This window comes from Conger conger, chromosome 6 (assembly GCF_963514075.1).
Source record: "Conger conger chromosome 6, fConCon1.1, whole genome shotgun sequence".
NCBI classification, from domain to species: domain Eukaryota; kingdom Metazoa; phylum Chordata; class Actinopteri; order Anguilliformes; family Congridae; genus Conger; species Conger conger.
Window position 1 is genome coordinate 34,538,256 of NC_083765.1, and position 13,253 is coordinate 34,551,508.

General features: G+C 44.6%; 1 protein-coding gene across 2 annotated transcripts in view; it reads right to left on the minus strand.

The window, feature by feature from the left end:
- pard6a (par-6 family cell polarity regulator alpha) overlaps positions 1-7,068 on the minus strand; it is a 39,663-nt gene extending 32,595 nt beyond the window's left edge. For both annotated transcript variants that reach the window (XM_061246666.1, XM_061246665.1), the window contains exons 1-2: positions 6,816-7,068; positions 637-859 (exon numbers count right to left, since the gene is read on the minus strand). In XM_061246666.1, the coding sequence (XP_061102650.1) occupies positions 637-859; positions 6,816-6,878 (286 nt within the window). In that variant the 5' untranslated portion in view covers positions 6,879-7,068. The remainder of the gene's footprint in view (positions 1-636; positions 860-6,815) is intronic.
- Between the last annotated feature and the right edge of the window lie 6,185 nt (positions 7,069-13,253).

Sequence of the window (13,253 nt, forward strand, 5' to 3'; positions counted from 1 at the left end):
TAGACTTAGTCACGCAGCCATTAACCTTCACCTGAACCTCACATTGCTCTACTTCTCTCCAGCAAAACCCTTCCCTTCAAACATATCCTTGCTTATTACCTCAAACCACTCCTCTACGCGGTTTGCCTCACATTTGTCCTCACTGCCCTTGCCTTACAGCACTTTCAAACCTCTCGATCCATCTCTGCCAAGCACTGAAGCCCCTCCCCTGCCCTGGGCCCTGCTAGCTCCGTGGAGAAGAGCCCTGAATGTGCAGCTGTGCTCTACCTCCCCCTACCTCCACACCCTGGGCCTGACCTCCACACACAGCTGCCCTTCTCCCCCTGTTTACCTCCCTCTCTGCAGCTACCGCTGCAACACAAAGCCTGCGCCTCCATCGCTCTTCTCCAACTTCATTTCAGTTCAAATACGTTTCATGTGGCAAGAACACACATGGGAATAAGTTATTGAAAAGTAACTCATTGTTTTTGCTTCCTCTCTCTTTCAGTCACATGTTTCTTCCCCATGTCCCCACTACTGCTCTCTCAAACCATCTCAACCGAAATTCAGAATCTCCAGTCCAATTCAGGTAGGGTGGCGGGAACCACAGGACAACAGGAATAGGCTTGAGAGACAGTTATGTTTGTTTTTACCCACCTCTCTTCTGAATGATGATTCTCAGCAGCGGATTGGCCGAGGACACGGCCTTGTGGAAGTTGTCATCGTTGTTGATGGGGAGCAGGTCACCGTGGATGTCGGCATAGCCGAGCAGCACCTCCACGCCCGGTATCCGGTGGACCGACTGGAGCAGGTGGTAGAACTCCTGGAACCCTCCGGCGCCCGAGCGCTTCAGGGCAAACCTCCGGTACTCTGCTTCAAACTGCAACACAACACAAGGGAGGTCACCATACGGAAAGAGACGCAAATAATCACTCAGCACATCCAGCTAGATTAAGGCCCCTTATCTGTTTTCCATAGATAAAGGTTTGGAACCAATGGTGCCAGAAGTTTGATTCCAGTAGGTTGTGGCTTTGAACTCTGGGTGGCAGTGCAATAAGGGTTTACAATTCACAGGTAACCAGTATAATTCCAGGTGGAGCTTTGCCAAAACAAAAAAAGTTGTTTTTGCTATAAGAGCACCAGTGAAGTGAAGCATTATAAAGCCGTCATTGGGCTTATAAGGGGAAGCTATTGTTAATATTTCAGCAAATATCCACTTTACTTGACATGTGAGATACCTTTTGAGTCAGTCATCCTGGATAAGAGCACCAACTGAGAATAATTATTACAAATAATATTAATACAATCATATTAGCAAGGTGAGAAGGTACGTATCATGCTCCAATGGGTAAAGCAGCAGTTAACAGTGACCTGTCCTTCTCAGGTCTGCGGTCTAGTTTACAGCCAGCATGGCTTGGCTTTCTTTTTCTCATTTTGTTTACCGTTGACAATGTCTTTCTCAGGCTGCATTCCAACGCCTGCGCAGGCCCAAAACAGAAACTGACCTCCTGGCAGAGGCCTGAAAAGAGCTGGAGAAGGCGTACACAAAACACACCACACAAAAATGTGCAAGCCCATCGGTTCCCTGTACAGATGTCGACTGGAGGTTATTTTTAGTTCCTGGCTCCCTGCTTTACACATCCTTGGAGAGATTAAACAACCAATTAAAAGGCAGAACATGGTGGGGGGGTGGATGAAGGTTGGTGGGGGGGGGGGGATTCAGTCGCACAGAATGAATGGAGGACACTACCCTGCTCATCAGTAGCCCTTCACTAACCCAAGTGTGGACCTGCTCCAGGTGAACATCTCACCAGGCATGACCTGCGCTTGAGTAAATTTTCGCTCGTTGTTATCAGGTCTCAACACAAGCGGAAGGTTTAGTCTGTTTCCACACAACCCGTTGATGAGGTAATCACGGCCAAGTGCTGTGTGGGTTCTAAAACACACCGAACATCCATCTCTCTCCTCCCCAGAGCAGAGGAAGAAGGAGTGTCTAATAACACCATTTCCACTTGCTCTCTTAATCCCTCGGCCTAGCAAATTTCATTCATGAGGCGCACCACAGTGCCTTAGAGCACATCCATTACTTCCCACTCTCTCTCATTACAGGGGATGTTTTTATAGCTATCCCAGACCCACTATCTATCTATCTATCTATCTATCCATCGTTCTTTCTTTCTGTCTCCTGTTTTTCTCCTCTCCATCTCTCATTTGACTTCTGCTCTCCACCAAACTTTTTTGCCCATCTCCTCTCGATTTTTTCCCTCTCTCCTGCTCACATCCCTTGTTCCCTCCTTCATCGCCCCCTCCTCATCTTGCTGCCTCTTTCCTCCTCTCAATGTTTCTCTCTCCTGGTCTATCCAGTCTGCCTCACAGTAACGTCCATTAGCAGGAACTGGACTACGGTTTCAGCTTTCATATTGACCGAGGAAGTCTTCTGAGAGGCGGATGCTAGCCTGTATCACTCCCGTCTCGCCGTTCTGTTCTGTAAAGGTTTTACAACAATTCTGGAGACAAAATTTGCACCCACCCCCAAGACAGACACAGTGAAAAATAGCCCAATAAACAGTTGGCTGTAAGTTTATGTTCCATCATTATGCCCTTTATTGTCTTTCTGTGCTCTGTATCAAACCTGGAACCTACAGTAGCTCCATACGTCCACAACTGACATCATTGGAGACATCCAATGACATCTTCTACTGACATCTTCCAAGTGGCACACTCTGTGTGTTAGTGTATACATTCATGTGTCTATTTGAGAGTATAAGACAGAGAGTATATACAAATATTATAATGTTACATTATTTCTTGTTTTGAAGATTGCCTGTTTTTTTGCCCGGTATGTTTGTCCTCCACCTTGTTATTCTGCCGTTTTGTGGCCGTGCTGACCCCAGGAGGTTGTGAGTTCTATTCCCATACCAAAGACCTACACATTCAGTCTGTACTTGGCACTAAGAGAAACATGGATACTGACATATGCAGCTCTTTCCTGCCACAAAAGTCAAGATGTGATTTTAGCCTAGGAATGAAAGCTCCATAGGAGGGGTATCCTGACAAAGAAACCTTGCACCTATGGCACTGAGAACTATAGCCTTTTCAGAAACAACAATTGACAAATTCATTCATTTGTAGCCCTACAAAAAACAAAAAACTTAAAAACAATGATCCCTTTACTCAATCAACATGGCTGAAATCCTCAGCTCCTGTAAGCTGATGTTTTATATATGACAAAACCAGGATGCCCAGAAAAAGACAGTTGTGTGGACAACAGTAGGGAATTCCCTGAAAATGAGTGGCAAACGTCTAGCAAGCAAGTCTAGAATTAACTCACTTTAAATGGTTGGCTGGCAAGCTGACACAGCTGCGGTCGAGATGCTGCTAGTAAGCTATGAAACCAGCTGGCTATCAAATTGGCTAGTAGGTCTGTAGCAGGCACACCAGGATTATGCCCTCTTTATCCATTCTGTAAATCCACTGTAACACTCCAGCCTAACTACTTCTCTGAAGTCAGTTCATGAAAAATATGTGCTCTATGACAAAACACATAATCTATAGCATGTGTTAGCAATAGCAATCCCAGAGTAGCCTCTGTTATCACTTACAAATGTGACTGGCATGTAACTTTATTATATGTATTATTTTAAAGTATTATTCATAGCAATATTAACTGGTGTGCATGAAGTAAAAATGTTGCAGTGGGCCAACTTATTATTACACATCCTGTAATGTATGTTTTAATTACACTCCTACATTCCTATTAAAATATAGTCCAAATACATGCATTGTGGTCTGAAATCCCTCAAAGTATTTTGTAAAATGATGGATCTTTGACCTTTTGAATACCTGTTTCCAATTATGTTGGTTTCAGATAAAACTGAGACAGAACCACAAGGGTGAGGGGAATCTGCTTCATAAAATATTGAGCCCAACATTCTTTATTTAGGACCTCTCCTGTGTCCTGGAAAGGCCTGAACTGTGGAACTGACTTATTCAATGAGGCCTACCAACAAGCAAGAAGATATTCCTGCTGCACTAATAAGACCCTTAGACAACTCACCCCAGACTACCCCTGTGAGAGACAGCACAAACAGCCTAAAACAACAGCCCCTATAATCCTCCAGATCCCAGCCAATATAACTGCTAACTTCACATAACAGTATCCGTACACCAAACCCAAATAACCCACTTGCCCCAATGCAATAACTCCATCCTCAGACCACCCCGAGTTCCATCCATACCTTAACACCAACACATCCACCATACACATTAACGCTAACCTAAGGCAGAAAAACAACAGCTCCAACCCAGAAAATGACACCCGACTCAAAACGAGTAAGTGAGGGTACAGGGAGCGTTCCCTCAATCCCTGACTCAGTGCAGCCTCCAACAACATCCGACCAATCACAAATGACCCGTGCACAACCAAAACAGAGTCCTTTTCTGCAGGGGAGAGGTAAAGACAGAGCAGGAGCAGCTGAAGCAGCCGCTCTCTCTCCCTTCCCTTCCTTGTTTACGGCATGAAATCACAGACATCCAACAGAGGGACTGATAAAGAAAGAGGGAGAGGGAAATAAGGAGCTGATAAGTGAGACAGGGATAAGACAGGAATAGACAAAGAGGGATGGAGCATGAGAAGAGTGCAGGGAGGGGTAGAGGAAGGAAGAAGGAGAGGGGGAGAGAGTGAGACGCAGGCTGTCAGACGGTTTACGCTTCTAGGCACTATGACGCAAAGCCTGGGGAAACATTGCTGCGATGCCGCCCCGATCAGAATAGATCCCGACTGCCGTTGAGAATTGCCGATAAAGATAGACACCGCATCACATGCCGTTCACTGACACAGCCTCCCTCTCCACAAGACCCCACAGGTTCAGCCTCGACACAGACACGGGCGCATCTGCCACCCCAAAGTTAATCAGTTTTCACACCCCACTGCCCACGGACATGTCATGATGGGAAAGTGTGGCTCCCCGAACCCCCAAATATGTGGAGTTACTACAAGCTATTATCATTCACACAAATCTTTGCTGCAGAAATGTATTTTTGATTGGTTCATACGAGTTACTAATAGCACACGTAAGCTCCATCCATTCAAACATGGCGATGAGCAGGAGGGGCAACACTCATGCTGGACCAACTGGGGAAGGACAAGAGACATGGACAAAAGAAACTAGTAAGAGGTGCTGTCAGGATGGGAGACTCATTTTCTGTTCAGTATCATCAGCCTCTTGCCTGTCTCTTGAGTGGCTATAAGCTATTTTGATTGTATGTGTGAAGCGAAAATGCCAAAACAACCACACAGAGACTATAGCCTGCCAAGCCCATCAGTTCTCTGGGAATTGTCTGCAGACATCCCTCTGTGATCTTTAAAAGGAACGTCTGGCATGTGAAAATGTTTGGTATTTTTATTGTTGCTTCTTGTCTTGTATTCATAGCTTTTTATTCTATTCTATTTGTCCCATCTTTATTCTTCCTGCATAAAATAATTGCATTGCATTCCTGTTTTCCCTTCAGTAGTTCAAATGAAGAAGAAATTGAAATCTGGATCTAGCAATTTCCCACAGACAACTGTAAGACACCATGAAAGTTGTTTTTATACAATCAATACTGTATTGACAAAGGTGCTTTATTTAGCATAATATTATTTTACGGTATTAATACTCGGAAACAAAGCCAAAAGCATTCCATAGCATATAAAATCCTGTGTTTGTGCCTGTCTATCATGGCAGGCTTTTAGGTTGTGCTGCATAATTCTTATAGGTTTATTCATTTAAAATGAGTACTATAATGACTACTATCGTCACTCTTTCTCTTGGTCGTTAGACGGCAAACCAACTACTAATGTTGAGTTTGTTTACATTCATCTGACTATCATTAATCTTTTGTGAGGAGGGGCAGAATGGGGTTTACACATGAGAGCGCAAACAATGCAACTGGAGAACTAGAACAAGGGTTTCAATTTCAAATTAGATGTATTGATTAGTGCTTGATATTTAGAATGAAGAGAGCGTAAAGGCTTCCATCAGAACATGAAACACATCATCGAAATGTATTAAGAGAAAAATGGCGAGATCGGAAATTAGGGGAGAGAAAGTTTTCATTTCTTGTCGGCTAAAATGTCTTTGAAATCGTGGGTGCGCGTGCTTCAAGTACAATCAAACAATGCGCCTATTCGCAGAGTAGGCTACTTTCATAGCCTACGCAAAATGTTCTCAAAAATATAAACTGCGGGCATATTTTCACTCATTTATTCGTTGAAAATAAATAATTCGTATTTCACGCATGATTAAATTAGAGAGGCCTAATAATTAAGCACGCGCAGGATTTCAACATCCACATTCCATTCCGCAGACCACCACAGCGGCGTATAATACAACAATGATCATCTGATAACAACAATGCCGTAGAGAGCGCTTCCAAGCAAGACGAGACTCGGTGCGCTGTCATTCGCTAAGCGTATTTAGCTGCTGAATCCAATATCCCTGCCAATAAACACTGGAGAGGGGGAAACCTGCCAGACACCAGACTCGCACTCCGGGACGTGCAGACAGACATAAATTAGCGACAAGCAACAACGCTGTTTCGCAGCTCGGGCCATCGGCTACATGCGGCGAACAAGCCTCACTGCGATCGAAAGCAATAACAACGCATTGTACAGATTCGATTTATATGGATGTTCATAGCTTTCGATGATTTTATTCAGCAACTAGACGAGTGTTTATTGACATGCATCCATGCGCAGGTGCACGATGGAGAACGGCAGCAACGCGCCGCCGACCTGTTCCGCGGCGACCTTTTCATCATTAGGCTACATACCTATCAATGTAGAATAAACTTACTTTGCTTTTGACCTCGATCACGTTGTCAGCGGTTCTCAAGGGGGTCCTCTGCTGCCTTGACATGTTTGTCTGGTGTTCGTGTAATCCAGTGGCGTGGACCACACGGCTGCTTCCGATGGGAGTCCCCCAGAAACTGGAGTGGAATGGTCAGTCACCTCAATCCCTCGCGCTTTCACCCTCAGCCGTACAGACGCTGACACATGCAGCACGTAGTACTCTGTCCGCAATACTGCTGGTGTTCAGGGAACTGATTCGTTTGAGCCTCCTCTCCTCGCGAGGGGCTGGGCTAATCTTTTTCAACAACAATGACGTCAGCTCGACACGCCGTTTGAAGGTGGGGGTGTGGCCGCATGTGACGTCCCCTGGAATGTTACCGACGGCGTTGCCTTGGAAACTAGGAGGCTGGGAACAGGTGGGACAAGGCTCGCTGACTCACAGCCTAGAACGCCTTTACGTACGGAAAGTTATTTTTAAAGACAACAATAGTTAGGAATGACATCATTTGTAAACTATGACACAGTGATACTGCTGCTAGCAGTTCTGTGTGCACTATTTTTGTTAATGGAGGTATTCATTTTTGTCTTTGGAGAAAATGGAAGGACAACACTATGAGCAAAGATTGATGATTGGAAGACTACCTACTCTCTTGAATGCATGCATTCACACATATTTCTGAAAATTATGTATTATTGTCACAGTTTCTTTGCAGACATCTATGAAAGCATACATTTTATTATTAGTCAGCTCATCCATATGGACATTTAGGGAGAAATTGAGTTTAAGCACTGTTTACACTGTTACAACACCAAGGTCTTAACTGCTACACAACACTACATCTGATCCTACACCACAAGAACTTGAACTTGATCTCTGATATGGGTCTCTGATCACAAGGAGACCTTCCTACACCACAGGAAAAGCGTCAGCTTACAAAGTCCTTCAGTGTTGCCGAGTGGACTGACAGAGGCTGCACGCTCGGAAGCAGTCACGTTATAATCTCACCCGCTACCTCTTCGCTGGGCTGTTCTGTGAAGCCATTGTTTATTGTTTCAAAACTGCCTTTGAACTGGTCTCTGGTTCTGTCCACATTCCTGCTCAGGGAGCAGAACTACATTCGGACACCTCTGTGAGAGGAAATAACATCTCTGTGGAAATAAAATGTATTTTGTTGGTTGAGCACTGTCCTCTCCTGCTATACAAACTTTTATAGATTTGCCTTTTGGTGATGGTTAGGTGTCTCCCTGTTCATGCTATTTGGTGCACTCCCAGTGAGCATGTGTCAGACCAAGTATGTGAAGTCATATTCCATATTCCTGCGGCCTCTTGCGTCAAGTGCAACAACGCAGAACTGATCTGTTCGGTGACTTTCTGTTCAGGACATATTGAACAAATACAAAACACCCTGTATTTCCTTATTGGTAATGGTTATCCCAACTGAAAAAAAACAGCTCAAGCTAGGTTTCTCTTGCTCAAATATTTCAAGCGGGTCATAGCTGGATTTTCCAGCAGAGATGCACTACAGTAACCTGGGGCACAAGCACACGTGTATGTAAGTGTGTGTGTATGATACGCGCACACGTGTATCATACACACACGCATACCTACACACACTGGTCCTGTTCAGTCACTGTTCTACTGCATGGATGGGCCTCAGAATCTGGTATGGAACCCTCTTTCTCCGACTGTCTGTAACTGTGGGCCGCAGTGTGATAAGACACAGCAGCTGACAGCACATGCTTCAGAGGACAGCACATGCTTCAGAGGACAGCACATGCCTGTCTGTGCCCTTCTGAATTGACAACAGAAGTAGGAATGACCATTGTAGCATGAGAATGACTTGGCATCGGGGGGAAATGTACAGAAAAAACATTGAGTGTGAGTACAGTCTCACATTCAACCAAGGTGTGCGTGGACACACACACACACAAAGGTCTCTTCTGCCCTTTATGCTTTGAAGGGTAAGCTATGTATTTAAACATTGTGTATCTGAAATGTTAACCTCACATGTGTAACAAGTTAGAGATTTGCAGAGAGTCCAAGATGGGATTTGAACCCAGCCTCTCACTCGTCCAAAGAATTCATAGACGAACGCGTTCCAGTCAGTTAAAGGAGAACCTGCCCATAGCCAAGGGCAAAGGGGATTTGGAGGTGACGGCATCATTGTCGCGGTAACCTGCTCCAGGCCTTCGCTGCACTTCACCGTGCCGATGGACAAACTTAGCCGAGCGAACCGCATTACACATGTTATTAGCTGTAAATTGCGGAACAAGGGCCCAGTGTCACAGTGGACACGTCCCGTCCTGCCTAACGTATGACAATGCCTGACCAGGTCCTCTACAGTAAGGCAGGGCTGCCCCACCCTGTTCCTGGAGATCTGCCGTCCTGTAGGTTTCATTTCAACCCTAACTCGGCACACCACATTCTAATAATTAACAACTCAGAGAGATCTCTAGCTGCTAAGTGAGGTGTGCTTTGTTAGGGTTGGAGTGAAACCCTCCATGATGGTAGATTTGGAACGTCCTCACAAAAGGAATTAAGTCTTCATATCGCGTTGGGAAAGTTGTCCTTTCCCTCTACCCAAGGGAAGCACATTGACAAAATGGATAGAAACATAAAATTGTTAAAGTGAGTTAATCAATCATCATTTTGTGTAATGATGATCAATGTCTGATTGTCACACATCTCATCAAAGTGGACACTATGATCAAGTAGTTTTTAAAGAATGAGTTCTAACAGCACACTTTCTGTTCTACTGCATGAAATGAGGTGAGAGAAAAGAGCTGAAGAAATGCATTATCCTCCGAAGACCTGGAAATTCATTTTTGTCGCCTGGAGGGAACATGATTTTCTACGTTTAATCTCAAGAATCATATATCCTACTATGCTGAAGCCTACAGTACAAGGCACATTCAATGAAAATAAAATAAAAAGTATTTTCACTGCCATATGTTTTTGTCATCCAAGACACAAAATGAGGTCAGGAAGATATGTTTTTTTTAGGGTTAGACAGTAGCAATCTGACATGGGTGACCTAAAAACCAGAAAAGAGACCACAAATTAACATGCGCTCATAGCTAAAGCAAGCGTTTCAACATCAGTGCACACTGTAGCACACATATCAAACATATATATATTATATGTGAATACATGGCAAAGTTGTTCCATAAGTCACTGTTCCAGACCCCATGTTCTGGAAGGAGGCCGTGTACATGGAATCAGCTCTCCGTCTCCCCCCTCCCTCCCTCTCTCCCCCCCTCCCTCTCTTCCACCCACTTGTTACCTCCTCCGCAAGCTTTATCATCACTCTGTTTAATTGGTACCACTCTGTGTGATTCCCTGCGAGAGCCGGCCCCGCTGAACACAGGCTGCTTATGCAACCCTTCCCCTGCCCACTCAAAAAAAAATACAAACAAATGAATGTGAGCAGTCTCCTACACGAGTGTGCAGTTTCAATACAGCGATGAGTTCATGGCTGTAAGCCAGCTGGCCCTGCAGTACTATTGACCGTTCACCTTCTTTCTTATCCCGTGAGGTTTTAAGTGCCATGATTGTTTGTTTATTTTCTAAAACCAGACACTTGAATCCCCAGAGGGGCTTGTTCCTATAATCACAGACAGTTCTAATGAGTTAACTTTAAGTTTACTAAATGTAACTTCAATGAAACTTAATTTGTACTGACTCCAACATCACTCTACCCACGTTTCTCCATTCAACCACCCACCCACACACACACACACACACACACTCACACACAAGACCCATGCCCATTCCCGCCCCCATCCCGGCCAGGCCTCAGCGCTGCCTGGCTGATGAAAGCTGTCGGAATGCAGGAATGCAGGAATGTTGAACGAGACGATAATCCTGGAATCTTCGGAGATGTCAAACATCCGCTGAGATCTTTCATATCGACTCTACTTCAGGCAGACAAAGGCGGCTTCTCGAAGGCCTTGCTAACGAGGCCTTTCATCCGACACGCCTCCATCTCCATGCCCAGGTACACATTAACCTGCCTGCTATGCTCACCTGCCTCTCCACTGTACAGGTGTAAGGAGACCACTCTAACAGGTGTCAGAGCCACTTCAAAGAGAAGAAGTTAACACACAGTGCTGTCCATTCCAGCAGTGATTTTGCGATGTATGTGAATCCCAAGACAATTTGCTTCAAATCCGCCCCAACATCTTTAAAAAAAATTAAACTCCAATAGGAAGATAATACAATCAAAAGTAATCTCAAGATGACAGGTTCCAGTATTCTTTCCTCACAACCACATCTCCTAATCTCCCAATTAGTAAAAATGGAGGTGTGGTTTGTCAGGTTCTTTTCAGAAACAGCCTAGAGCCATGAAGCTTGTCTGGGTGGCCTTGTGCATCCATGAGGATGAATGATGTTCCTCAAGGCAAATTGTAAATCACAAAATTTTCGTGTTTGTCTCATTTCCAAAGCGCAGCAGGTTCAAAGTATAACCGACCACCTCCGTTCCATCTTTTATTGCCTCCATCACTTTTAACGACAGAGAGAAGGCGACCTTCGACCCGTGCGTTACGCACACCGCCCTGCACAGCTCCGGTAAGCTGGGATAAGCCCTGGCAGCTGATGTTAGAAGCCTTTGTCTCAGAGCGGAGCGGACGGATGGTTTCACAACGTTTCAGTTGAGTGGCAGGTTACCCCGGAGATGGCGGCTGGGATCTGATGACATGTAGGTTAATCAGTACGAGGGCCGGAGGAGGCCCTCTCACTGAAGCTGCACTGCTCATTAATGAGTCATTACCCGCTCATTAAAGAACCAGAGGACGAGAGCGCGAGCCTCTCCCGGATCCAAGCAACAGGACGTGTCCCTGGGATACTGTTACACAAACTTTCTCAGGTGGGCATCCAGGTGCTCAATCCTGTTATTGCGTTCCCCCATATTAGCCTACATATGGTGTAGATGAGATACATCACTGAGCTTTCTCAGTCATTTACACAATAAAACTGGTTCTTTAAGCAAAACATCCAGACCATTAGGCTAGCTACCATCAGCTACCAAAAGGAAGACTCATTGCCCAAAACTATAAACATTATGTTTTCACAGATCTGTCTAACCTTTTGAGAAAATCTGTATACACAAATCCCTTCAAAAAGCACAGATGTCCCATGTTCTCATCTAGAAAGCACTGGCATTCAATATAATTAACTCAAGTCATTATGACCTGAAGTCAATGAACACACATTTCTCAAGGTACAAACACTAAGCAGCTAAATTAAACACACCAATCAGAACCTGAGGATGTATGAAAAGTGTGGCCATGTGCTTTGGAACAATGGATCCAAACGATGCAGAAAGAGCTGAATTTAGAGGAAGAGTACAACATTTCTATCTGATGAGATCTGTGCAACTGTAGTTCACCATGTGATTGTGCGTGGAATGACAATGAGGGAGGACGGGCCAGAGTGCAGCCAAATTTCAGCCGTTTCATGGTCATCTATAATCCTGACTTTCAGAGAAGAAAACTGGTAATTTACTATCATCTAGGCTGCTGTAACATTGGAATACTCTACTCTGCTCTCGCTGTACCTGTTTGTTGTACTGTGTGGAGCTGAGTGAGGAAATGTATTATATTACTGTACCCTACACATAAACTTGGGAGTTGTGTTATTTTATTGTAAAAACGGATGATGGTAGGCCAACGGTACTTTTGCCGAATGGACAGTCACGCTATGGAGGCAGACCATGGCTTTCAGAAGAGCAGGAACATTGAAAAAGCCAAAAATGTTATTCATTTGCAAGACTTGACCAAATCAGCATTTCAACCAGTGACCACATCCTTTGACACAACAAAATACAAATGAAACAAGCCAACTGTATTAATTTTGAAAGGAATTCAGAGTGTCGAAGACCAGCACTTGGAATACCATATTTTGGGTAATGCATTTCAGCAGTGTATAGTGTAGGCTATGATTGGTTACTTTTACTAATGTATTTTACTGATTTAGTGTATTTCACAGTAATGTAAATATCATATGTGAATAACTTTGGTGCTCGCATACCAGGCAGTTAAGGGATCAGCCCCTTGTATATATTCAATCCCTTATCAAGACCTATACACCAACAAGACCCCTCCATTCTGCCACTTCGTGCTGTCTGGCGCCTCCCCCTCGCCACACCTGCACTTCACGCTCACGACTGCTGTCTGTCCTGGTCCCACAGTGGTAGAATGACCTCCCGGTGGATGTCAGAACGGCAGAGTCTCTGACCTCCTTCAAGCGCAGACTGAAGACTCATCTCTTCAGGCTACACCTTTCCCTCCCTAACTCACCACCATGATTAGCCTTCGACTGTAATGGCACTTATGTATAGATTGTATAGATATTGTTGTTTTTTATTGCCTGTTGTATTGTTGTATTCAGGGTATTCTAGCCGCCAACTGTGGTATGCTAGTTTGAAAGTTGATTGTACTC